This window comes from Nelumbo nucifera, chromosome 1 (assembly GCF_055504915.1).
Source record: "Nelumbo nucifera cultivar China Antique chromosome 1, China Antique-T2T, whole genome shotgun sequence".
Classification (NCBI taxonomy): domain Eukaryota; kingdom Viridiplantae; phylum Streptophyta; class Magnoliopsida; order Proteales; family Nelumbonaceae; genus Nelumbo; species Nelumbo nucifera.
Genome location: NC_142649.1, coordinates 152,381,833 through 152,406,273, shown reverse-complemented (window position 1 = coordinate 152,406,273; position 24,441 = coordinate 152,381,833). Strand labels below are relative to the sequence as shown.

Sequence of the window (24,441 nt, the reverse complement as noted above, 5' to 3'; positions counted from 1 at the left end):
CAATAAGGTTTATGTGTGAAGATGCAATTAGGGTGCTGCTGCATATGGGCGGGCCCAGTTTGTAGAGGTGGAAAAAAAAAACAAAAAAAAGAGAAATGCCTCACATGCCAATCATGCTGCATAGAGTCCCCACTTCACATGTGGTATTGTTATTGTCAGATCTCACCCGTGAATTACCAAACCATCATAGCTGGTTGATTCTTTCTTGAATGCCATGGCATGGGATGCTCATGTCATGCTGAGCATGCCTTGGCTACATGACATGAAAGCCCATTGCTCTGTGCTTAAGGGACTATGGGAGGACTACTGCTTTGTTCTTGATGGTCTGCTTGGCATTTGGGAAAGATTGAACTTCTTATCAACAACACTGCTTCAGGACATGAGGGAGCTTCCTGTATGTATCCTGATTGAACATGGTTGTTAACCGTTTTGTTTTCATTGGCTCAATTGGAAGGTTCCTCCCTTGTCTAGATAGGATAGGAGCTTGCTTTCTTCAGTTTTATGTCTGTCTGTAATGTAATCAGCTCAGAAACTAGGAGAGAAAGCTACGTACCCACTTTGTTTTCTGTTTCTGTATTTTTTTTTTTTTTGCTAAAAAGAACTCGTGCAATCAAAGCCAAACCCCCTAACATGTGAATTCTCAGCAAACCAAAGCAAAAACAGATGAACAAGTGCCTCTCGTTTTCTCTCTCTCTACACACACACATCATAATCTAGCACACCCAGAAAATATAACAGACTGGAGATTGTAACAAAAAAACCAAAACCACACAAGTGAACAAGAAAAGGACGAAAAACTATTCACTGGTAAAAGAAAGTAGAGAATCTTTGCTGCTATGCATCATCATTTGTAACAGAGTTTCCAATACCCAAATCAACATTAATACTATTGCATGTATGACCTTTTAAAAGAAGAAAGAATCACAAAATCATCCAATCCCTATAACCCAGAAGAAGAGATACTATGCCGAGACAGAAAGACTTGATTGTACTGTAACTGCAAGACGGGAGAGGGTACCAAGTAGTAGAGGGTGGAGATCTGATGGAGGAGACTGATGATATAGGGAGGTGAAGATGGGAGTAAAGAACAAAATAAAGGGAGAAATGAACACGCTTCCGCACCTGCTCCAAGGATGAAATTTTTCTTCAATTGAAGCAGGCCGAGCTGCCGAGGTTGGGCAGGAGACAACAGACTAGAGGAATAATGGATATAATGGCTCTGACAACATAATGACATGTGTAAAAAATGTACACTTGTCAAGTAGGAACAGGTACAGAGATGGAGCAGAGGATCAGAATTGCAGGGAACTAAGTAGGACGCTATAATAATAAAAAAAGAAAGAAAAATTCGGTTCTTCTCTTTTTTTTTTTCCTTTTTGGGGTTGTCATTGGTTGATACTAGCACTGAGAGCCCCTGCGGCAGGACAGAGCACCAGCACCAGAAGTAATGGAGGCCACCATGGAAGAGGACTTGGCGCCCAGGCTCGAGGCCCTTGAATAACTGGCGGAGGCCCCAGCTCCGGATGGGGTAAAGTAGGCTCCATTCAGAAGCAAGTCTCCCTCGGATCTCCAATTCCAATTCTTCCATACACCGGATGATGTATCTACCCTCTTTGTCACCTGGCCATGCCAATACACCATCGTGACCATTTGGATATCAAACTTGATTCCATTAAAGTCCAAGTATGGGGATATGCAGAGAAGCAGAGCAAAAATTATACCTCCTTGGCGAATGGATTGGTCGGGGCAAGATATCGGTTTCCCTGGCTATTGATGGTGGGGTCTGCACTTCCACCGATTGCATACATTTCCCAGTGCGTGTAATCGTTGTTCACCACATGGAAGTAACCATGCCTACACCTGGCAATTGGAATGTTATAGTAATTAGTATTAGAAAGAGGCCAAGCCAATAACAGAAAGTTTGAACTTTGATGAGAACAAATGGCAGAATATCTCTTTTACCTAGGCATCCTCTGAATGAGGCCTTCTCCAAAATGGTTGTATGCGATGGTCACTTGCATCTGCTTGTCTCTCGTGTAAGAGTCGCTGTGACCCAAGAGCATCACCTGTTTCACATTGTACACAAAATAATAAATAACCACCAACTGGTTCAAGTAAATGAACCATCCAAGAGCCTAGATAGCATTAAAAATATGTTAATGAGAGAGTTGATTGAGTAGATGTTACCTCGTTGTGGTGGGTGAAGTAGTTGTTGGAAATGGTGATGGCAGTCGAGCCCATGACAGCATCAACAAGGCCATCGGCGCAGTTGGAGAGAGAATTGTGATCAACCCATATGTGGCTAGACCCAAAGATGGAGACAGCATCACCATCAGCCATTGTTCTCCAGCCATAGTGAGATGGGGAACTCCGAACCATAGCATTGCCGGTGGGCTTGCAATCATGGATATGGAGGCCGTGAATGATGACATTGGTGATAAACTGGATGGTGATGCACGCCCCATTGGCAATGTGGACGTTGACGCCACGGCCGTCGATGGTCTTGAAGCTGTTCATGATGAGCTCCTGCTTAAGTGTGATGACCATATCACGCTTGAATACAATCCACAGGGGCTTGTCCTGGATGACAGCATAACGGAGGGTGCCAGGGCGGGGGTTGACGGGGTCATCATCACTAGGGTCAGTGACAACGTAGAAGCGGCCATCACGACCACCAATAGCATTACGTCCAAAGCCAATGCCACAGTCGGCTAGGCGCTTGCGGTGGAGGTGCCACTGAGGGTCACAGCGCCAGCAGTCATCGATGGGATTGCCCGTTCCACATGATAAGTAGCCCAGGTTCCTCCTTTCTGTGCTGTTACGAATGCTCCTGCTCAATACAAAAAACATCGTTTTTAACTGAATAACTAACTAATTATCACTATAAAAAATATAAATGTTCCTTACCCATAAATAATTCAACCATTTTATTCTTTAGGCCAAGCAATTAAGAAGGAAGTTGCGCATTAATCAACGTCTTTTTAAGCAGCCCACTGGTCCACTGTCAGAATCTTAAGGCAGATTCCTCCTTGAAGCACATAGGGCATCTAACCAAATTGGAAGTTGGAAAACATACATGTCCATATCCATTCCGAGGTGCCCATGTGCTTCAACGCGCCGGACAGGGACGCGTGATACGGGAATTCTCTCCTTTTCTTCAATTTTTTTAATTTTCACATATACCTTTTCCCTTATCTTATTGATTAGCAGAAAGCCAGAAACAAAATTTGGCTGTATACGTTCGACAGCTTGTGCTGTGCATAAGCCTGTCCCTGATTGACACGTTAGTCAAGAACAACTCCATGCGACCGTGCAACAGTTGGGTAATTAGTATTGCTGGGAATAGATTAAAGGAATGTAAAGCTAGGCAATTAATTCATTGGTGACTGGTGTGTCGGTGACGGTGGAACCAGCTTTCCACAAATGCTAACAGGGAAATGAAAGGGAGATAACGCTAGACCTAAAAAAGTTCTGGGTATTTTTGTCATTTGAAGGGGCAGTGTGTTGTTATCGAATAAAACGGGTCAAACTCGCTTAGTTGGAGCGGAGGAAACATAGAGGGGTAAGAAGAAGAAACAGGGGAGATGTACTTCCCCTTACTCAACAATGCATGAGCAGGGCTGTCACTTGAAAACGATAAAAGGATTTAATACAGTTAGCATCCAGCCCCAAAGCATGTGTATATTAACCGGGCTTGAGCAACTTGATTCATAGATTAATGGGTTCCAGCAGAATGTCTGATCTGAATAGTCCAAGTAGCCAAGTAGGCTTCTTACAGATCAAAAGAGAGAAGGAAATGGAGGGAGAATTGGATTCTTCCCTTCCCCCACTGGCTCAACTAAAGAACGACGGGAGAGAAACTTGAGTTATCCTTGTCATTATGCCTGAAGCAAACAGAACCAGCATCTTTGCTGGCCTCTGTTAAATACACGAGCCTTTTGTCTTAGTCGAGTGAAATCTTTACAAAAGTGGTTACAGAGGCCCGAAAAATGCATAAGAGGCATAGACATACAAAATAATGTATGCAAATAGGTAAGGAGGAAAAGTGAGATGAGGTAAATTTAAAGCGCGAAGCGCGGATCTCACGACAAATGCATGTGCGGAGGTTGTCAGCAAATAGGAGAAACGTTAGGTGAGTCAGAACTCTGGAGGTGTGGGTTGGTTAGTCATTCTTCACAGTTCACACTCCAAACGGACTTCTAAACACATTAATGGCTATTGTAGGAATGAGCTTAGAGTATCAGAAAACTTTGATAAAAAGCAAGTCCAAAAGAGAGAGACAGATTGAATTCAATAGACAAACTGCGTAAAGTATCTTTAACCATGTCAACATTTGCTCTATTTATTTACTTTTTCATAATCAGCCATGAAAAGACATACGGTTGAACTTTGACTATTCTTTTTTTCCTCTCCTCTAACCTCTCACCGTCCCACTAATGGAAGAATCAAAAGATAAAACAATTAAACAGAACAGAGAAGCAGAGAAGAAACAACAGATAAGAGTGGGGGACCTAAAGTGAAAACTAATCGAATTATTAAGAGATGGGTAGGTGTTTTTGTTATTAAAGGGAAAGGGCCATGTCGATTTAATCTTGTTGTGACGTGCGAATCATGTGAGTGTCTTCCTGACCTACCCCAAATCCCCACGACCCACGTTACTCAGGTTTCAGTGAGATCTGGGAGAATATGTGAAGTGCTGAATTAACTGCGGTTGCAATTTAATAAGAATAAGAATTAAATTCTTGTTGGGGAGAGAGACAGAGAGAAAAAAGATGGGTGGATTGAAAAGGAGAAGACAGAAAGAGCAGGACTCACATATCCACCATTGAAGCCACCTCCTCTGGATTGTCGACAGCGTGCTCATTCCAGGGTTCAGTCTCCTCCAACCTGAAAAATCATTCAAAGAGTCAGAATCCCATAAACCCATTAATGGGGGCACACCAGAGTCGAGTAAAATCATAATGGCAAACAGTCGCTTCTCAGTAGTTCACGTTAAACCAGAACCCTCTGATTAGATCATTCAATGACCTTCAACGACTTTTTACCGGCGCATCTTAGCAAATTTCAGCTTTTTTCCGCCATCATGGAAAAAGAAAAAGTTGCTAAGGTCCTTTTGGTCATCTCAATTGGTCTACCAAATTCGCAGCATCAACCATCAAGATCTCTGACTCAGCGTTGGTAAATAATTAATTAACAACAACATGCAATGCTCCGTCAATCAGGGAACGGATTTAGTTTATTATTTTTAATAATAAAATAAATATAAATAAAATTAAACTAATTATAAATCAAAATCCCGAATTTCCGTACTTCCTTCGTCTATCTGAAAAAGGAAATGTCTTCGATACGGAACGACTCCTACACTGCTCGAGGCAGTCTCCCGGTAAAACCGTAAAAAGCTTATTTTGGAGGGAGAGAGAGAGAGAGAGAGTCAGGCGGGGCGACTGGTCGGAGGGAATTTCATACGCGATACATCCTATGACAACAAAATGACTAAAGTGTCCTCGTTAGATCTTGGAGAAGGCCGTTGGATCGAGTAACGAGTAAAGATCAAGATGGAACAATAGATATTCTTAGAGGATGATTTTGGGGAATGTGAAAAAAATAGGGGAACTGGACAAGAAAGTAGGGGTTGTTGTTTAGTAGTTGATAACCAATGGGGGCTTTTATGATTTTATCCTCGACCTCGAGAGTTGAAAACGAAAGATTGGATCCGAAAAAGAAACTAACGTAATGGAATAAAGGGTCCAGATCTCCGGATCTCGATCTCGACGGTTAATATTGTTCCAAGGTTTTGGTAAAACATCAGAGAATTTATCTGACGACCCAGATTCACCCGCAACAAGGCGGACGGCCTAGATCCGCCGACAATCGAGGAAAAAGCGAACATACAAGAACGAATATCAAAGAGCTACTGAAACCACCGTGTACTGAGTACTGACCTCCCCTCCATTGTTGAATTCTTCGAACTCTGCAGTTGCTCTGTGCCCTCAGTCCTGCAACGAATAAATGAAGTTCTATGAGCTTAGTTTGAGATCCCCGAGAAGCAATTTAGCTGAATTCTGAAAACAAAATTAAAGAAAAAGTTGGAAATGAGGTAGAAATTGCATCATTAAGTAGAATCCTCATTCCCTACTGGTAGAAATGTAAGAGCTGAAGAACACAAAAGCGGCGGCGTCCCAAATCGAGTCAAGAACCGAAGAAACTCTCCTTTTCACTTGGAATTCACCCCTAATTTCGGAAAAATAATACGAAAAGCACGTAATGAAGAAAACTTTTTCGACCTTGAAGCAACAACTTTAAAGAAAACCAGAAGAAAAGAAGAGAAAAAAGAAGGTAAAATTAATACATCGACCCTCATTGTCCCAAACTCTTCCTCATATCCAAGAAAAGCTCGAGTCCTTGAACAGAGAACAACAGGACAAGCAGAGACCACCTCAGAAACCTCCAAAGACCTCTCCATTCCTCACTACCAATCACACCTCATTCAACAACCTCCAATGGCGTAGAAATTCATAGACAAAACACAGCTAACTAACTTGTACCTCGAATCGGAAACCTGCTCTTTCCCTACTCTCGCCATTACGCCGACAAGCAACAACAGAAGCACAAAACACAGAGAGAACCCCCTCAAAGAAACCGCCATTGTCGTTTCAGAGCTAGCTCAAGCTCTGCCACTGTGAGTCTCTGTTCGCTCTTTCTCTGTGTTTCCACTCTCCCCCTTCTCTGGATCTCTGAGAAGATATAGAGAGAGAGAGAGAGAAAATAGATGGAGATGGAGTAGTCAAAGAAACCTCCATTGAAACCGCCCTTTTATAGAAAAAACGTTGGTCGAAGCCCAACTCCGTGAACTCAACCCCATTTACCATGGTTAGGTTAATTAACCCCGCCCTAACAGTTTTAACCCCCTTTAACCACCTCACCACTACCCTAACTGCCACTAACGGACTCCTCTCTTCATCCATTACCAAGCGTGTGAGCACCGACGCCGGGATCTCCCACGTGTAACGGTGTCGGCCACTCACGTTGCGGGCTCCGCCAGTCCCTGATCCATCTCTCCGGACTCCGGACTCCGGAGATTCCCCTGATAACTACGCAACTAAATTTAACGCTTTAACTGAACCTCTAGCCCGTGGGGTCCACCTCTTCCACGTCACACTGTCACCAGCTCTGTTACCGGATATTGCCGGTAATTGTCATTCCCGATTTCCCGCTTGTTCCCTCCGTAATTTCCTATTTTTTTTTTTTAACTTATTTCGAATGGTTTCTTACCTTTTTGGAGGCACGATTATGCTCCCATGCAACAATCCAAGCGGTTCCCATCATAACGCGATTCCACGCGTGTTCTATACGGTTTCGTCTTATTTACGATTTTACCCTTTGAAATCCTAATCCGCAACCCTTCACATGATCACTTAACCAATCATTTCGGGTCCTTTATGTATTGGGTCAGTGCTGTATCCGCTCCAAGCTTATCTACCCGGCAAGGCAGCACCCCGATAACATCGGCCCGCCCCGGGTGCAATTTGTCGGGCAACTGGGTCCCCATTCACTTCTGTTGATAAAGGGAGTTTCAACAAATTGGTTGCTTAATGAGTAAATTTCTGCACAAATGGGCTAGAACAAAAGAAAGTTCCATGGATCTTGTTAGTTGCAGGTTCATGGTAATCAGAGGGGAGGTGGGCCCTTGATCACTTAACCAATCATTGTCGGATCCTTTTGTCTATAACATGACCCGACCCGGTTATTATTTGTAGGGTATCTGGGTCCCCCCTCATTTTCACCCCTCTATAAAAGGGAATCTCCAATTTGGTTGCTTAATGCATAAAATGCTGCAGAAATGGACTAGAACAAGAGAAGGAAGGTTCCATGGATCATGGATTACAAGTTCATGCAAATTAGGGGGAGGTGGGCCCCTTGATCGGACGGTGTAAATTGAATTTCAAGTGTTTGGTTAATTTGCATCAGATTCGAAGACAACAATACATCTGAGATGATTCTTTTTTAACCAATTAGTTCTTTCCTTTACTTTTCTTTTTTGTTTAAACAATGTCAGTTTTGATTTACTAGGAAGATGTAAGATTAGGATGGAGCCCACAGACATGAACAATTTTTACAGTCTTGAAATATACGCCATGTGAGAAAAGGCCCAACAAGGTTAGGGTTCGCTTCTGCTCTCTTTTTTCTTGTTTTCATCTTATAATAAGAAAAAAGTTAGATTTTGTAGGCCAGGTTATATGGGCTACGACCTCAATTGGTCCCAACTCCTCAGTCAAAGTTACTGCACCTGATGGACAAGCAAGACTTGACCCAACAAAAATTGTCTGGGTCAATCCGGACGGACCGGTTGTTGACCCAGACCGACCGGTCGGACCTCTAAGTTGGCCCACAACTTATGCGGATAGGGTATCATATCTACATATACAATCCTGATTAGGCCCATATGAACAAGTTGGGGTATGGATCCCTACCATACACATGGTGCACATGGACATCCATTTGAGTGGTCCGCTGGCCGGAAACACCACAAGTCGCATCGCCTCCGCCCTCAAACTCGGCTTATTGTTCAGTTGTTATCCAAACAATCTTTGATTATGACCATGTCCATGTTTATCCTCTTGAACATGGATTGATCTCCAGATAGCAAGCATCTGGATCGGATTCTAAGACAACATCCGTTGGATTCGCATTTTTGGGGTGAACCTAGTCATGTACATAGAACATCAGTTGAATGGTTTTGACTCATGATCACATGGGGCACACGCATGGTTCGCCCTTATGGGCAATTGGGCATCACCCTTCAAATCATTTCCCTTTCCATTTACAAAGAGTATATTCTAGTCTGCATACTGCTTATCCATTTCTTCAACAAAGAAGTGCCACAAAACCATGAACAAGAAGGAAGATCATCATCATCATTATCATCTAAGCCTCATCTCATCCCTCAATTAATGTGTGTTTGGGTCAAAAGAAAGCAAATAGATGGAAAAGGAGGGAAAGGAAGAAGGAAAGCAAAAGCTGATTTCATCAGTTTGCTTCTGTCCTCGGATTGCTTGTGGTTTAATTTTTGGTGTGGTTAAAGCAAAAGCAAGTCTCCATGGTCATGGCCTGAGATTTTCTTGGTGGAACCAAAATAAAAGAGAATTTTATTCCTTTTCTAATAATAAAATAATATATAATGTTTATGCGATCAAAGGTGTGATTTGGGTCCGACCCTATCAAGTGATTTTTTATCCTTACATTCTAATGTAGAGAATTGAAGGATGAGAAAATGCACAGATCGGATGAATCAAGTCAATCAACTTCTCTTGGATCTTGATCCTGTGTGTGTCCATGAGGATGTGTCCAGTTTGCTTACATCAGGCAAAATCTTGGGGATGGGACAGAATGGGTCCGGATTGGATCCGTGGGATCCGACCCGATACTAGGTGGGTCCAACCTGAGAAAAATCGAATAGATGAGAAAACTGAAAATTTCCATGTCTGTTAGGTGGGACCCATCCGTCGAAGGGTTCTATTTATTATTATTATTATTATTTATTTTTTTTTTTGGGTCCAGGCGTTTGTTATCTCTGTAACATTCTATTACATCTTTTCTTCTTGCCCAACAAGGAGTGGGACTGTGGGAGAGGTCCGAGAGGAAGGGAAGGGACGAAGGGTCAAGGGGCAAGGGGGGGACAAAGTAAAAAGGTGAAAAGAGAGAAGAGCAAGATAATGAGATATGATTTCAAGCACCATGTGTGTTCTCTCTTTCTTTGCAACGGCAATCCCTATCGTGATTATTACCAGCTAACAATCTTGATGTCCATTAAGGGTGCAGATTTAATCATGCCTTTTCACACGCTACACCCTCTATGGCCCACCATCTTGTACCGAATGTCAATAACCTTCAAAGTTCAAACCAGTGTTTGAAAATATGGCCCGGAAATAAAAACCACCTTTTTCTTCTGGACCGAACGGTTTAACCATTGGGTCAATGATGGTTTGAAAGCTTTATAAGTGAGTGAACTACTGACTGCTACACTGCATGAACCGGCAGTGTCGGTGTAGCCAGCTTTTCGGTTGAACCTCTGGGTGGTTCTTGAAACATTGGTTCAATCATGTTCCCTTCCTCCTTGGTAAAACGCTGATGTTGACGATCTTGCCCATCATTTCTCCCATCAAAACTAGGACCCACTAATCGTAACCATCGATTTCTCGTGCGAGTACGATCTACTGTTCGCCAGCATTCACACGTGTAGCGGTGTCGGAGGACAGCGACACCACACCTGGCACCTCATACTTGAGTATGTTTCTTTTACTCTGTAACAGGGATGGCATTTTCGTAATTATAGATTTTCTTTGTGTGGGTAAATTTCCCGTAGTATATAGGGGATTTTTAGGGTTTGCGTGCGACCGACTCCGACTGCCCCCCATAATTTTGGCGGTGGGGTCCCACAGCTACACTACATTCTACATATAGGGTGGAGGGTTGGGAGGGAAGACCGTCACATGGGCAATCGGCGCTCATTAAGGGCAGGGATTGACGGTCAGTCTTTGCTTCGGGAGAAATTGACGGTCTATGTTGACTCATCTGGACCGTTGTTTCTTAATAGGATAAGATTGTATATTTGTTAACTGTTCAATACAAAAAAGGAATTCAAATTGACAACCCACGTGGGTAGAGGCCGCCTTATTAGTGCAATCCTAACGGAAGAACCTTCTCTTTTATCTTGGGGAGAGAGAGAGAGAGAGAGTGGAGTGGAACTGTCGAAGGTAGTTGTTGCATTTTCACCCAGCTTTTTGAGTCATCATAATTCATAATTAGTAGCATTTCTTTTGTTCACCAACGATTGATACTCTCTCTCTCTCTCTCAATTATATTAAGTATTGCAAAAAATAAAACATATTTAGGGTTTTGTTGGCTTTACCTAATTTCAAGCTGAAAAAGATGGATTCAAGCATGTTAATTTTGGTCCAAGGAATGCTAAGATTTGTCTAGCAGCCATGTGCATTCATAGCATAGTTGCATACTGTTGATGTTAAATGTTTATATATAAGAAAAATGAATCACCATTAACAAATACATTTTTAACATCCATATTATGAAATCTTGTAACTATAAAGTACACGAGACTAATGGACCATAAAAGCAGAAAGCCTTTCTGACTATAATATGCTTAGACACCATCAATTTTGGTTTCTCATAATAAAGAAAAATCACGGTTGAGAAATGTATTTTTGACATTTGACTAATCATAATCTCGACAACTATGATGGATTTAGTGTTATTAAGACCTGTCTTTATCATCAAGTCCAGTAGAAATACTTGGCAAAGGTCTAACCATAAGTGATTGAAGTCAAGATTTCACAACTTTGAGAAGGATTGTCATCTTCAAGGGTGCCCATTGAAAACAACATACCTCATTGCATGTGGTAACAAATGTTTTCTACCAAATAATGGTTTATGAATCTATGATTTACCTTTGCTTTTTATCTTTTATTAGATTACATGATTATGTAATTGTAGACTCTCCATGCTAAGGTTAGGGAAACATATTGCTCTATCTCCACCATTTAATCCCCCTGTAATGTGTTTATATCTCACTCTTTAGTTTTTTTTTTTTCGTCTTTCTTGGTCTCTTTGGAATTACTTCTGGATGCATAATGGCTGCAAATTGCACTACAATTTTCTTTTAAAATTGTGTTTTTTCCTATGAAAAAAATACTATTTGAAGCTTTTGGAAGCCTAAAATAGATATCCAACTCATGCAAATATACTTTACAGTCCAAACTGTTTGTAGACAAGATTGTTCTTATACCCATATCCTATTCCAAGATTTACAAGATTACATGCAATATAATAGTACTCCTTTTCATTTTTTTTTGTGTATAGAAATTTATCTTTGAATTTTAAATAATTTATGCTTATATAATTACACACATACAATACAATATAAAAATATAGTATAACAATGCTTAAAATATGCTGAGCATTTAATTAGTTGAAATTAATTTTCAAAGACACATTATCTAGATATGTTCTTTCACTATCATGCTGTTTTAATTTTCTTTTCTTTTTTTCTTTTTTTTTTGTGCGCAGTGTTTTCTTCTGCAAGAGTACATTGAGAATGAAGTATTGCAGCTAGAAAATTATAATTTATTACTGTAAGGGCATTTAATTGGACCCTAATATAATCAAGTCAAAGTTTAAGGAATGCCAGTTATTTTTAATTTATTGGTAACCATAACTAGAGCCCTACAATATCAGGGAAGTTTACTAAATGGCAAAATTATTAACAAATTACACCACTTGAGCAGAAAAGGATTAGTTTAATATTTTGCTTTACTTTCTATTCCTAGTTGTGGGATCAAGTTTAAGAGAAGGATTGGTTTTCAGTTAATCAAATCACCCCCCTACACTAAATATCTAGAAGAAACCTTTTTTTCCAAAACGTACAGGACCAAACAAACCCTGTTAGTGATGATATCGCGCATGATTAGGGTTTGGTTGTTCTTTGGAAGGTCTTAGCTTCTTGGCACTCGTGGTAGAAGCCATTATCAACTCACTCCATTCTCTTGTCAAGGGAAAAGGAATGAAATATTAAAAAGAAATAATAAACATAAAAAAAGAAGGATAAAATACATTGAGGGGTTCTAGCTTGAACCTTTTCTTTGTTGTTGTCACACCCTCAAAAGGAGATGATGACAATGGGTTTACATGGAAAAGAGCTTGTCTCTATTGTGTTTCCCATGTCCATGTCACTGAATCATCATATACATGACATGCTTCTTGCCAGATGGGTTTGATTTAATATAAACGATTAGTTTCACAATCTTATAAATAAAATGCAACTATACATCAACCTGTCACACCCACCCTTGGATCATAAACCACACAGTATCAAGAATAACAACAAAAATAATAATTTATTAGTTTTACAATCTTATTATTATTATTATTTTGTTCATGAATGATCCAATGGTGATAAATCAGGATAATTTTGTCAGAATTATATGCATTTAGCATTGTAGATAAGGGGGATTTGATAAATTTTGAAAAAAGAAAAAAACTCCATCTAGGGAGAAAAGAGAATCTACTTATTTTAATATTATTAAGTGGTAACTAAAACCCTAATCATTTACACAAGTTTTTGGACAATAAACAATAACTTATGTGAACTACTTAGTTTTAATGGCCAATTATAAAGACAGAAACTTTTCTACACGGACTTAAATAGTCCCTGTTTCCAAGAAGACAGAAAAAGAAAATGATTTTCTTTGTCCAACCAAAATACTTTGAGAAGAGAAGTACTTATTCTATTATTGTCTAATTAAAAAAAAAAGATTATCCGTAACTAAATGTGATTATTCTTTTCAACAACTCCATCCTTTGCTCTTTCTCCTTAACCATGTATTGTTATTCTTTTCATAGTTCCATCTGTCTCTCTCTCTCTCTCACACACACACACTGTTAACGAGATGGGCAGATGCTCCAGTTTGTTTGTTTACTTATATATGTTTGGGTCATCAACTCAATAAGTGACTCTTTAGATTCTCCATGTGTTTGGTACCTTAATTCTTGGCTTCATGCAGTTTTTAGTATTGTGAGGTTTTACTACTGAACTTTGCCACAAGAGGAGAAGGTGATTTAACAAAAACATGAGGCGCATTTTGTTATTATTATCTTAACATTTTTGAACACCATAGCAGGAGTAGGTATTATTATCTGAACCCTAATTCTGAGTAATAATTAGGGTTAGCCCTAAAGCAAGCTTTATTTATATTATTAATGAAATGGTTTGGTTATAATGACATTATTAGTTTCTCTCTTAGTCCTTGTTTTATTTTAAAGTTATCACATTATACCAACTCTATATCATAGCTTTGTTATTACAGTATCTCTAAACATTGCTTTACATTGTTCATTTCCTTTAAATTGAACAAGACATTGGACCAGTTGGACCAGATCCCTCTAGTCTGGCTTCTGAAAACCATAGTTCACATTGATTGAAGCCACCATTCTCTTCCCTTTGCTCACAGCAAAATAAGTAATACTAGGAATCAAAGTACAAACATTTAAGTTGCCACAAGAATTATCTGACTTGGGTTTCATCAGGGTTGTCCTTATCTTTCTTTCTCTTCCCATTACTGTCTTCAGATTCTTCACAGTCATAGGTCTAAGGTTAAAAATTTCTTCAAACAAGTATTGAAAAAAAAATGCAGATTTTATGATATAGAAACATGTCTTGTGGTACAAGTTCTGCAAAATCACTTCAGGCTGTAAATGTTGCACATGATGGCTATAAATGCTGCACCTTTGCAAAATTTACAGCTTAACTGTACTGTGATCATGGGGTGCAACATTTTCAGCACTGTAGAAATGCTCTTCAAAAAATAATAAATGCTATAAAGAAAATTTTAATGGTCATTTAAGTAATTCTATTATCAGTCTAAATGTACTTTTTTTTTTGCATATTTTAGAGGACGGAATTATCCCTATATATTAATTTTTATCATTAAAACAGGGGCATTTTCTCCTCTCCCCACTTTCCACCATTTTCTTTTTTATTTTTATCTTTTTAATTTCTCTAATTTCAGATGTGGATGGGTTCATTCCAAAAGAAGCCTTCCATTAATTCTAGCAAAGTTTTCCATGTTTGATGTCTGCATCACCTGTATTCCATTGTTATTCTACAAGTAGACATAAATAGGGTATGTGTCTACTCGAAGCCAAAGAGTAGACATAAATAGGGTCACAAGCATACAACTATTCAGAGTGTGACATAAAATTATTAATGGACCTAAAAGCTAGAATTGGCAAACCAAACACATCACAGTGATAGATTAATTGGCCTAGCTTTTCATATATTAATCACTATTTTATAACCCTAATTATATTTATAAATTAACTTCTTTGCAAGCAAACTAGGGAGGATCTGCAAACCCGTGATCATTGATCCCTACCAACTCATCCTCTCTCTCTCACACACACACACACACAGATGAATATTTAAGTATAACTGTGTTACTGTAGGAAGTATTCCATACATTGAACCCTGTCTGATGCGGTTGTGGGCCCTTGATTCTTGTTGATCTAAAATGGTTAGATTTGTGCACTGTAAGTAGACCCCAGAACATCACACCCTATAGGCCTATAGTGAGCTCTTGGGTGGGCCATGGATTCACACCATGCAACGTCCAAAATCAATTGGGCCAATTTGATTTGATCAGGTCATATGAGATGAGGCCCATGAGACTAGTGTTGTGGGTCCCAAGCCCCAACCCAAGTCAGTATTCCTCTGTTCATCTTGTTCCTCCTCTCTTGAACCCGTACAGTCTCTTTTGCCTTCATCTACTGTATAACGGTTCGCATTTAACGCCAACTGTGTAGGTTGGGTTTGAAATAAAAAAATGAAGGGAGAAGCTAATGGAGGAATTAGTAGCTTAAGCTAAACAATAGGAAGAAGGTCAACAACAAAACCCTAGTGGAGAGGGTTTGACTGGTGTTTGTGGAAGGTGGTGGAGGTGGTGGTGCTGAATGGTCATGGCGGTGGAGCCACAGTCGCATCCATCACACCAAATACCGTTAAAAGCATCCATCATCGCTTACTGCGCCATTGACGCCGGGCTCTTCTCTCTCTCTTTCTCTCTGTCTCTCTAGATTATTGTTAATTAATGTAAAGGATGGTAACAAGTATAATTGTAATTGCTCAAGAGACGCATCAAGTCATAAACTTCATTTTGTTTTCTTCTTTCAGTAAGTCTAGGCAACCTAAACCAGCTACTCCTTTTTGTTTCTACTGTGCTTTTTCTATTTTCTCTCTCCATATTAGAAAGATTAGAAGAAAGAAAAAGAACAACACCTATTAATGCACTACAGCTGCTTGAAATGAAAGGATAAGATAAGCAGAGGACATTAGTCTTTTTCTCTCCCATTGTCAACAGCTCATCCCCCCAACAACCTTCTGATCCGAACCTCTCATTCTCTCTCCATGGGCTCCTTTTCTCTCTCTCTAAAACCCAAAGTCCAAGTTCGAAAGAAAGGAGAGACTAGAAAGAGAGAGACCATCTCCATTAGGCAAGGATCATGTGTATGTGAATGTGTAATGTCTTGGCCTCTTGGGTATGTTCCTCTCTCCTTTTGTGGGGGGACTGGCCCACAATGTTTATCCATATGGCTTCATGTGCACTCAATGCCAACCCACAAGCCCATGTGACTTGCTTGTTTAATTACATGCACTTGTTTCCTGTCATTCTCTTTCTTTTCCACTTAATACATCTGGCTTACATAAACCTCTCTCTCTCTCTCTGGCATTCCTCCTTTTTATTTAATTGCCAAAGATAATTCCCTGCTCAATTATTAGGAAGAAGGATTATGCTTTCAAGCCACGGGTTTTCTAGTCCAGTTGTTCATACAAGAGGAAGATCTAAAGGTCCTAGAATCCTACACTTAACAGCAGCATAGTCTGGGCCCCGTGTGGCCCACATGATGTTCTCTCCACCCTGTATGTGTGGGCCAGGTTGCAGCTCAAAAACCCCTTTAATGTGGCCCAATCAAGGCCATTTTTTTGGCATTTACTGACTTAGATTTTTTTATTTTTTAGAATTTTCATGGCTTATATTTCAATAATGGAATTGGGATGTACAGAAGTTGCATTGGACTAGGAAAACTGCAAGCTTGTACTTAGTTAATCCAGAGGCAGAGGGTCCCCTATCTAATAGATTAAATGGCTTAATCACTTAATTCCTCAAAGTGGTAAAAATTTAGCAGGTTATTTAGAGAAGAAGCTCAAAATGACCTAATTTGGAGGCTTCTCATGTCTTATTCATTCTGGTGCCTGTGGTCTGTGGACCTCTCTCTCGTTTGCTATTTGGTCTTGTGTTTGAAGTCTGAACTTTGAATTTGAGAAATTTGTGAGATACCTCTTTTTCCCATGTTATGTGGCATTGATTTAGCTAAGCCCTTTATCTTATGGGGGACCGTTTACTTATGCTTCAAATGTCTTGAATAAAAAAAAAACCCCATAAATAAAGTTAAAAAATCCATAAATTCATGACTGACAGAACTTGTGTTAATATCATAATACGGGTGTAGCATTGAATTGAATGAAATGGTGAAACATGATTCATGTAATTGACCACATATAGTTGGGATAAGGCTTAGATGATACTGACGGCGACAAGAACAATTATTTACTTCCAGTTGTTCCCTCTAATAGAAGTTATTTTTAAATCATTTTATTTATGATATATAGTGACAAAGTCCTTTTTAGTGTATTTTATTAATAGCATATAATATTTAGATATTTTAAATTTATTTAATTAATGGTATGCAAACATCTAAGTTTGATCTGGATCCCATGGAGAAGATTCAAATTAGAATATTATTGAATCAAATTTGGACTTAGGTACACTCGGATGGATCAAATCTGATCCATTTAAAGCTTTATTATCCGGTTGCATTTCATATTGGAATGGTTCATGGTCATCCATTGATCAGGGCACATAAATGTTTTATTAAAGACAAAAAGTATCATTATTATCACTGCCCGCTTCTCCACTGAGAGTAAAGTTAGGGGTATTTGTCGTAAGGTAAAAATTTGAGAGGGGTCTTTGTTGCAAATGGAAATTCAGGATCATAAGATGTTTTGATCTTTCTAAACTAAGAAAAAAACATCTCTGGCCTACAAGGGATATGCTCATGTTATCAACAATGGGATGTATTCTAATCACCACTTTATCTAAAGAATTTCATGACTCCGTGGTACTTAAAAAGGCAGTGGTAGGGCTGCAAATGGTATCTAATTGTGCTTATTCAATTCCATTAAGGATGATCTGAATTTGATCTGTTTATAATTGAATTATGGTTTCATATAAGTAATTTTTAATTTATTGTGTTCATGAAAATATAGTATCAAAATTTTTATTAATAATATATAATATTTGGATAAAAATATATGATGTTAAAATTTATGAATTATGATACGGGAATTGAACACTTGAATCCATAACGTTTTGCTGATTTTTAGTTTAATTTATAAATGCTAATCAATATTTAATCACAATATGCAAATTCCATTCAAATTCAATGGACAAGATTCCATTTGAACTCAAATATAAATAAATCAAATATGGTTATACCCATTTCAGATCCGATTCAATCTGGGCTGGGCTTCGGCACCAAAAGTGCTAGGCCCAGATAGCGGTGCCAATGGATTATTGTTGGAAGGGATGCGGGTGTACAATCGGTCGATTTAGCTAACCGATTATTCGGTTTTACCATTTCCTCTAATTGAATCGAACCGAATTATATTTTAAAACTGAATCAATCCTAGCTGAATTTGGTTCGGCTTGATTCGGTTGGGCCCTGGTTCCACATAAATGACAAGCATTTAATAAGTGTTATTAATGAAAATTAAAATGGTCTTAAAACCTAATGGTTTTAATTAGTTAACTATTAACTATTATAAATCAAAAGTTAATAGTTAATGAAAATTAAAATGCCCTTAAAATCGAATAACACTTATTAAATGCTTGTCATTTATGTGCCAATGGATTATTGTTGGAAGGGATGCAGATAGGGGTGTACAATCGGTCGATTCAGCTAACCGATTATTCGGTTTTACCATTTCCTCTAATTGAATCGAACCAAATTATATTTTAAAACTGAATCAATCCTAGCTGAATTTGGTTCGGCTTGATTCGGTTGGCCCTGGTTCCACATAAATGACAAGCATTTAATAAGTGTTATTAATGAAAATTAAAATGGCCTTAAAACCTAATGGTTTTAATTAATTAACTATTAACTATTATTAATCAAAAGTTAAAATGACCCCAAAGCCCAATGGTTTTAATTAAAAGCTAAAAATTGTCATTTTAGCTTTATTTTTATAAATAAAGCCCTATCTGATCCGAGAAGATCCGATCCAATATATACTATATATTTATAAATATATATGTTATCTTTTTATTATATTATTTATTTTTTAATAAAAAGCATGTATATATATATGATAAAAATAACTAAAAAATATTTGTATTTTTTGTTTCTACTTTATTTAAATTAATATATTTTAATTTTCTTTTGATAATTTATTAAATTTTAAAGAAAACAAGTCAGATTTGATTAGATCCAAAAATCCGACTTACTAATAGGATTTGAAATCAAGTCAAATTCTATCAGACTCGGTTGAATCTTCGAATCAAATCCAATCCATTTGCATCGCTACATGTGGGTATATATGGGTAGGATTCTTCATTCTTATGAGTAGAAGATCCAAATTCTACATTGGGCTAACATTTACCATGGAGAGCCTGCCCCGTTGCGGGCTTTGAACTCCCGCCTCCTTAATTGAAGGGATGCAAAGTGACCAAGTGAACCACCGGCATTCACCATGTTCCATGCAGATAACCTGTTAGACAGTTTTGTATGCCCTTAGCTTCAATCAGAATGATGTACTTTATGAGTTTATTGTAAATGAATAAAGATACATATTTGATTCATGTTCCCTTGGTATGTTTCTGTGTAATACCCTTAAACTGGACACTTAATGAGACTCGTGTTAGTTTAGAATGTTCACAGCCAGTGGGTCGGTCTGGGGAGACCTATCCTGACAAGGCTGACACTGTAGTGCCACCAAGTCGGTTGGGGTGGCTTGTCTCAGCTGCCAGGGTGAGACCCTAGGCACATACAGTGTAGGATTAATTGAATCTTTGAACTGGACTAGATTTCCAGTATTGCCCTGGACCTTGGAGATTGATGGGCAAAACTGGAAAGTTACACCCGACCCCTAGACTCGATTATGATACTACACTAGGTGTCGGATTGGGCTGTCTTTGATGTACCAATCAGTGAGATCCTTCGCGGGGGTCAAAACCTGGGTATGTTGGGACAGTCCGAGAATTCATCTAAGTGGGTGATCATAGTGACAGGATCAGCCCCTTTGTCGGACAAAGGTAATGATCGGGGATGCACTCTCACTGATGGAAACCAAGACTGCTGGCAGCCGATTTCAACCATTGAGATTTGTTTTGCAAAATATATTTTATATAAGATATAAAAGTATATATGTATGGTTTCTAAATTGTTTGCAAGAAGGTTTTAATTCCCGGGATCCATATAAGTGGAGAGTGCAACACTGTTCCTTGCAGCCGAGGGAGAGGTCCTCTCTTGTCGGGCAGTTTATGATCATTATGGGCTGAGAGGTTAAGTGTAAGACCATTGAGGATAATGCCTGATGGGCTAATCTTGCATCTGCCCACAGTCCCTGGGTGTTACAAGGTGGCTTGGCCCAGGGACCACTTAGTGTAAGTGTTGGGCCCATAGAGCTCATTTGATGGGTTTCAGGGGGTACACTGTCTTCAGCAGTGCATTCGGCTAGGCCTTGTAACAAAGGCTGGGCTGAACCCATGTGGCTGATGTGTAGATCAATGCTTGGGTCCCACGCCATACAAGGAAGCCCAACTGGGCAGCAATTTGGAAGGTTTTTGAGTACATAACCTTAATGGGCCTTAAGCCCATTTCGAACTGGGCTGATTTGATCAGTCATTTAAAGGGGGCGAATTCTGAAGTGGGTCAGCTAAAAGGATTGGGCTTAGACCCTATCCACTCAGAGAGTCCAAGATCTAAATAAGATTTAGATCTGGAAACCTCGTAATTAGATTAGGAGACAGCTGATCTGATTTGCAGATAAGATAAAGATTATCCCTTATCACTAAGGGACTTCTAACCCAAATATGATTTGGATTAGCAACTCCTAATCTGATTAGGAGCTGATCCCTTTGAGATTATAAAAGGGGAAGGGGGCGGCAGCCTTTTACATCATCAACAGCATTCTTCTCTTAAAGAAAGAGAGATTGTGAGATTTCTTGCATACTGCGAATTCTCTCCTGCCGCCACCTTCCTGCCATTGCCATTCCTTCAGTTCAATCTCCAGTTCTTGGGAGCAATCAAGATTGGATCTTGATTTCAATCTTTTGTGAAAAGATTGGTTGGAGCTGTACTCAAGTCGTCCAGTTGATCCTTACGAAGGATCAAGTTCTTTTGAAGAACGTTGCTGATTCTGCTCCACCCTGCACTGCGCCATCTTCAGTGGGAGCAGATTTTGGATCATTCCTTGGGAGTGAACACCTCCATTGGGAGATAGTATTTCTCCGTATCAGGTATAATTCTCTCCCACTCCTTTTGGTTCAGTTTATGGTTCAAGATTGATCCTTGAAAATATGATTTTCTAAATGGGGAATACGATTCCCAGTTGAAGGGAGAGATAAAATTTTTGAAATTCGCCCCTTATTCCGCAATCTTTGGGCGTCCATAGGATGGATCTCTCATCCCTTCATAACCCTGCTAGGCTTGAGCCGTGTGCATAGGCCAAGATGCATGCCACCGTTCCAGCACTGACATGCTTCGGCCTCAAAGATATTTGTCAAAATGCCTAAAAGAATACTACTTCAGTCGAGCTTGTATTTGGTCCACATTTCCTGTGGTCACAGGACCCGATATGGTACAAGGTACTCACTGTGAGGTACTCGTTGTGGTACCAAACAAATTACGACATTTCCCAACAAATGAGATATATTTTTTTTTGTTTATCACCATACACATGATTGCATCATTGTCGCAAGCTGTGCACAATTCGGGGCCCATTTCCCTCGGCATTTGTCGCATTCTTGGTGTAAGTACTATGTTAGATCTGACCTGCCGAGTTACAAGCTTTGTGGTAACTTCTAGCATTCTGAAGGACTACAGGAGGAATTCTAGATGTCATTTGGGTATATAAACAGGAATTGTAAATATTTCTTTTTGGGGGGTGAAGGATTCGATGCTTGGTCTTTGCTGAAAATGGTTCCATGTGCTTTGTTTCCACCCTCTATCCATGGGGCAGCTTCAGTCGAGAAATCACTTCCTTGTCTTCCCTGAGATCCCTTTTGGTGTTTTCTTCTTTATTAATTTGTAAATTGGAAAATAAGAATTTTGGACGGTTTATTTCAATTTCGGTATGGTTACGATAATTGAAGTTTATGATCTTTGGATTCTATAACTGACATATAGAACCAAAGTTCCCTATTTTCCCAGGGGCAGGTCATTTCATTTCCTAGGAATTGGGGTAGAATCGAAATTCAAATCCATTCTTATTCTACTAGTGCCTGTTATATAAGTCAAGGAGTCACTTCTGGCCCTGTTAGGGCTATTTAAATTATGATAATGTCCCATGCACAATAAGTGAGGGAATAGAGAGGAGGGATCTCCTGAAAGAAAAAGCTCTATTAACACTATAAATGGATGGACAATGGGAACATCTCCCCACGAATATATATAAAGAGGAGAGGTGAAGGGTCCTCTCACCATGGATCTCACATGTTCTCACCATGGATCTCACATGTGTCTTCTCCTATTCTTTTTTCTTACACATTTATTTTTAAATGAAACCATATTTACTCTCTAATAATACTGCTCTTCTCTCTCTCACACATACATTAATAGTCAAATTTATAATATCTCCCTTTCCCAATTAAATCCCTCTTTTCCTCTTAAATCTCTTTTAACCCCTTTTGGTTAGGGGTGTCAACGGTATTTGAAAATCCGATTTCAAATTCGATATTCGACATAATCAAATCGAATTAAGATAATTTGAGTATCTAATCGATCGAATTCAGATATCCTATTCATACCGAATAGATAATCGGATTCGAATTCGGATATGACCTGATTTGATTCGATAAATATCCGAATTTGACCGATTATTTAATTCTTATATATAATATATAAAATATTTTATATAATTTATATATATATATATATAATAATTAAGTTATATAAACATTTTATATATTTATTAATTATCTAAAATAATTAATTAATCGAATTCAATTCGAATCGAATATTCGAATATTTAATCGGATTCGAATTCAGATATTAATTTTCAATACCCTTCGGATATCGAATCAAATTCAGATATCAGATTTTTCTAATCGGATTTGAATTCGGATATTGTCTGATCCGATTCGAATTCGATCTGTTTATATCCCTACTTTTGGCTCTTTCTAATAAAGTAGGGTTGTTAATTAGATGAATTGGGTTAGGTTAAGGGCCAACCTAAATATGGACCCTAACTTTAACCCAAACTAATATCAAAACCCAAAATTTCCCACTAATACATGGGGTGAACCAATTTTCTTGTTATATAAAAGTTTAAAGAAATCATTTCTCCTTTCCATGGGTTATTAGGTTTTTCTCCTTTGGTTATCTTTGTTTGTTCAGTTTTGAAATTGTTTTTTAGGCTTGGTTATTAATCTCATGTTAAGCACATTTTTTTGCTATATAATTTGAAGCTCAATAACTAAAAAAGAAAAGAAAGTTATTTTTTCTACTATTTTATATGTAAATAACTAAAAATATATAAAACTTTGGTGAATCACTATTACCTCAAAAATTTCCCTTAAAAGTATATTTTTAAAAAGCAGTCTGTGCATCATACAAGTCACCACTAGTTTATTAAATAATGTAAAGGAGATATTTTCAATATGCGCCTGGATGTCAAGTTCTCAGGAGATCCTATCTCATATACACTTAGCGTTTGTTTTGCATCGATGCTGTTGCTCCAGAAAACAGTGTCACATCAGCGCCACATTGGAAAAAACAGTTCTCCAAGAAACGCCTATTTGTTTGGAAACGTTTTTTCATAAAAAACGGTGCTCCAAGCCATGCCTTGGAGCAATGCCAAATTTGGTGTTTGCTGGAGCTGCAGCTCGTTATTGCCAACAGGAACATGAGGTGCCAGTGACAAGGACATGACGTGGCATTGGATAATAGGTACCAATGCTGAAAATATTTCCTGGAGCATTGGTACCAAACAGAAAACATTGTTATTACTCCAGGAAACGTCCTACCTAACAGCAATGTTTCAAAACAAAAAAAGGACAGTTTTCTCAGAAAATGGTGCTTCCAACCCACACATCAGCAGCACCGTTTTCTGTATCTGCAGCATTGATGCCAAATATATACTTAATGGTTGATGTGGGCTGATATTATTGGTTAAGCAGCCTCTGACAGAACTATCAGATGTAGCTAATATGAACTTTAGTTGGCATGCTAACCTACTTTCAGCTGTGCATTAAGAACATCTCCCATACTTGATGTTGTCATTTATGGGAAGATGTTACAATGCATGGGTACGATGTGCACCGAAAATATCTCCCGTACTTGATGTTGTCATTCGTGGAAAGATGTTTCTAATGCAGGGGTGCAATGATTTGTGAGGTGGGTGTGAAGCACATTCTGTGAGAAGCAAATCTGATTTCCCCTTTGAGCAGCGGAAAGGCTCTCACCTATACCAGATTAACCCCAAAGTCTGCTAACCATGTCTATTGTATCGCACCTCACCTCTATGGGGCCAAGGCCACATTACCATACTAATAAAAAAGCCGAATGGCCTAAACAGGAATATAATTTTCTAGAAAT

At 38.8% G+C, this 24,441-nt stretch overlaps 1 protein-coding gene across 1 annotated transcript; it reads right to left on the bottom strand.

The window, feature by feature from the left end:
• Positions 1-800: 800 nt before the first annotated feature.
• LOC104587909 (putative pectate lyase 8) lies at positions 801-6,695 on the bottom strand. The gene is made up of 7 exons (XM_010245687.3): positions 6,546-6,695; positions 5,943-5,996; positions 4,816-4,887; positions 2,188-2,830; positions 1,963-2,066; positions 1,722-1,860; positions 801-1,620 (listed from the first exon to the last, which is right to left on the bottom strand). The coding sequence occupies exons 1-7, from the start codon at positions 6,644-6,646 to the stop codon at positions 1,399-1,401; spliced, it is 1,335 nt and encodes a 444-aa protein (XP_010243989.1). The 5' UTR covers positions 6,647-6,695; the 3' UTR covers positions 801-1,398.
• Positions 6,696-24,441: the final 17,746 nt, after the last annotated feature.

Excerpts from the sequence above, each read along its gene's own strand:
- LOC104587909 (XM_010245687.3), bottom strand. The coding sequence starts at position 6,646 with ATGGCGGTTTCTTTGAGGGGGTTCTCTCTGTGTTTTGTGCTTCTGTTG. Across the intron at positions 5,997-6,545 it reads GAGCAGGTTTCCGATTCGAG|GACTGAGGGCACAGAGCAAC; the intron begins GTACAAGTTAGT and ends TATTCGTTGCAG. Across the intron at positions 2,831-4,815 it reads GTGGCTTCAATGGTGGATAT|GAGCATTCGTAACAGCACAG; the intron begins GTGAGTCCTGCT and ends TGTATTGAGCAG.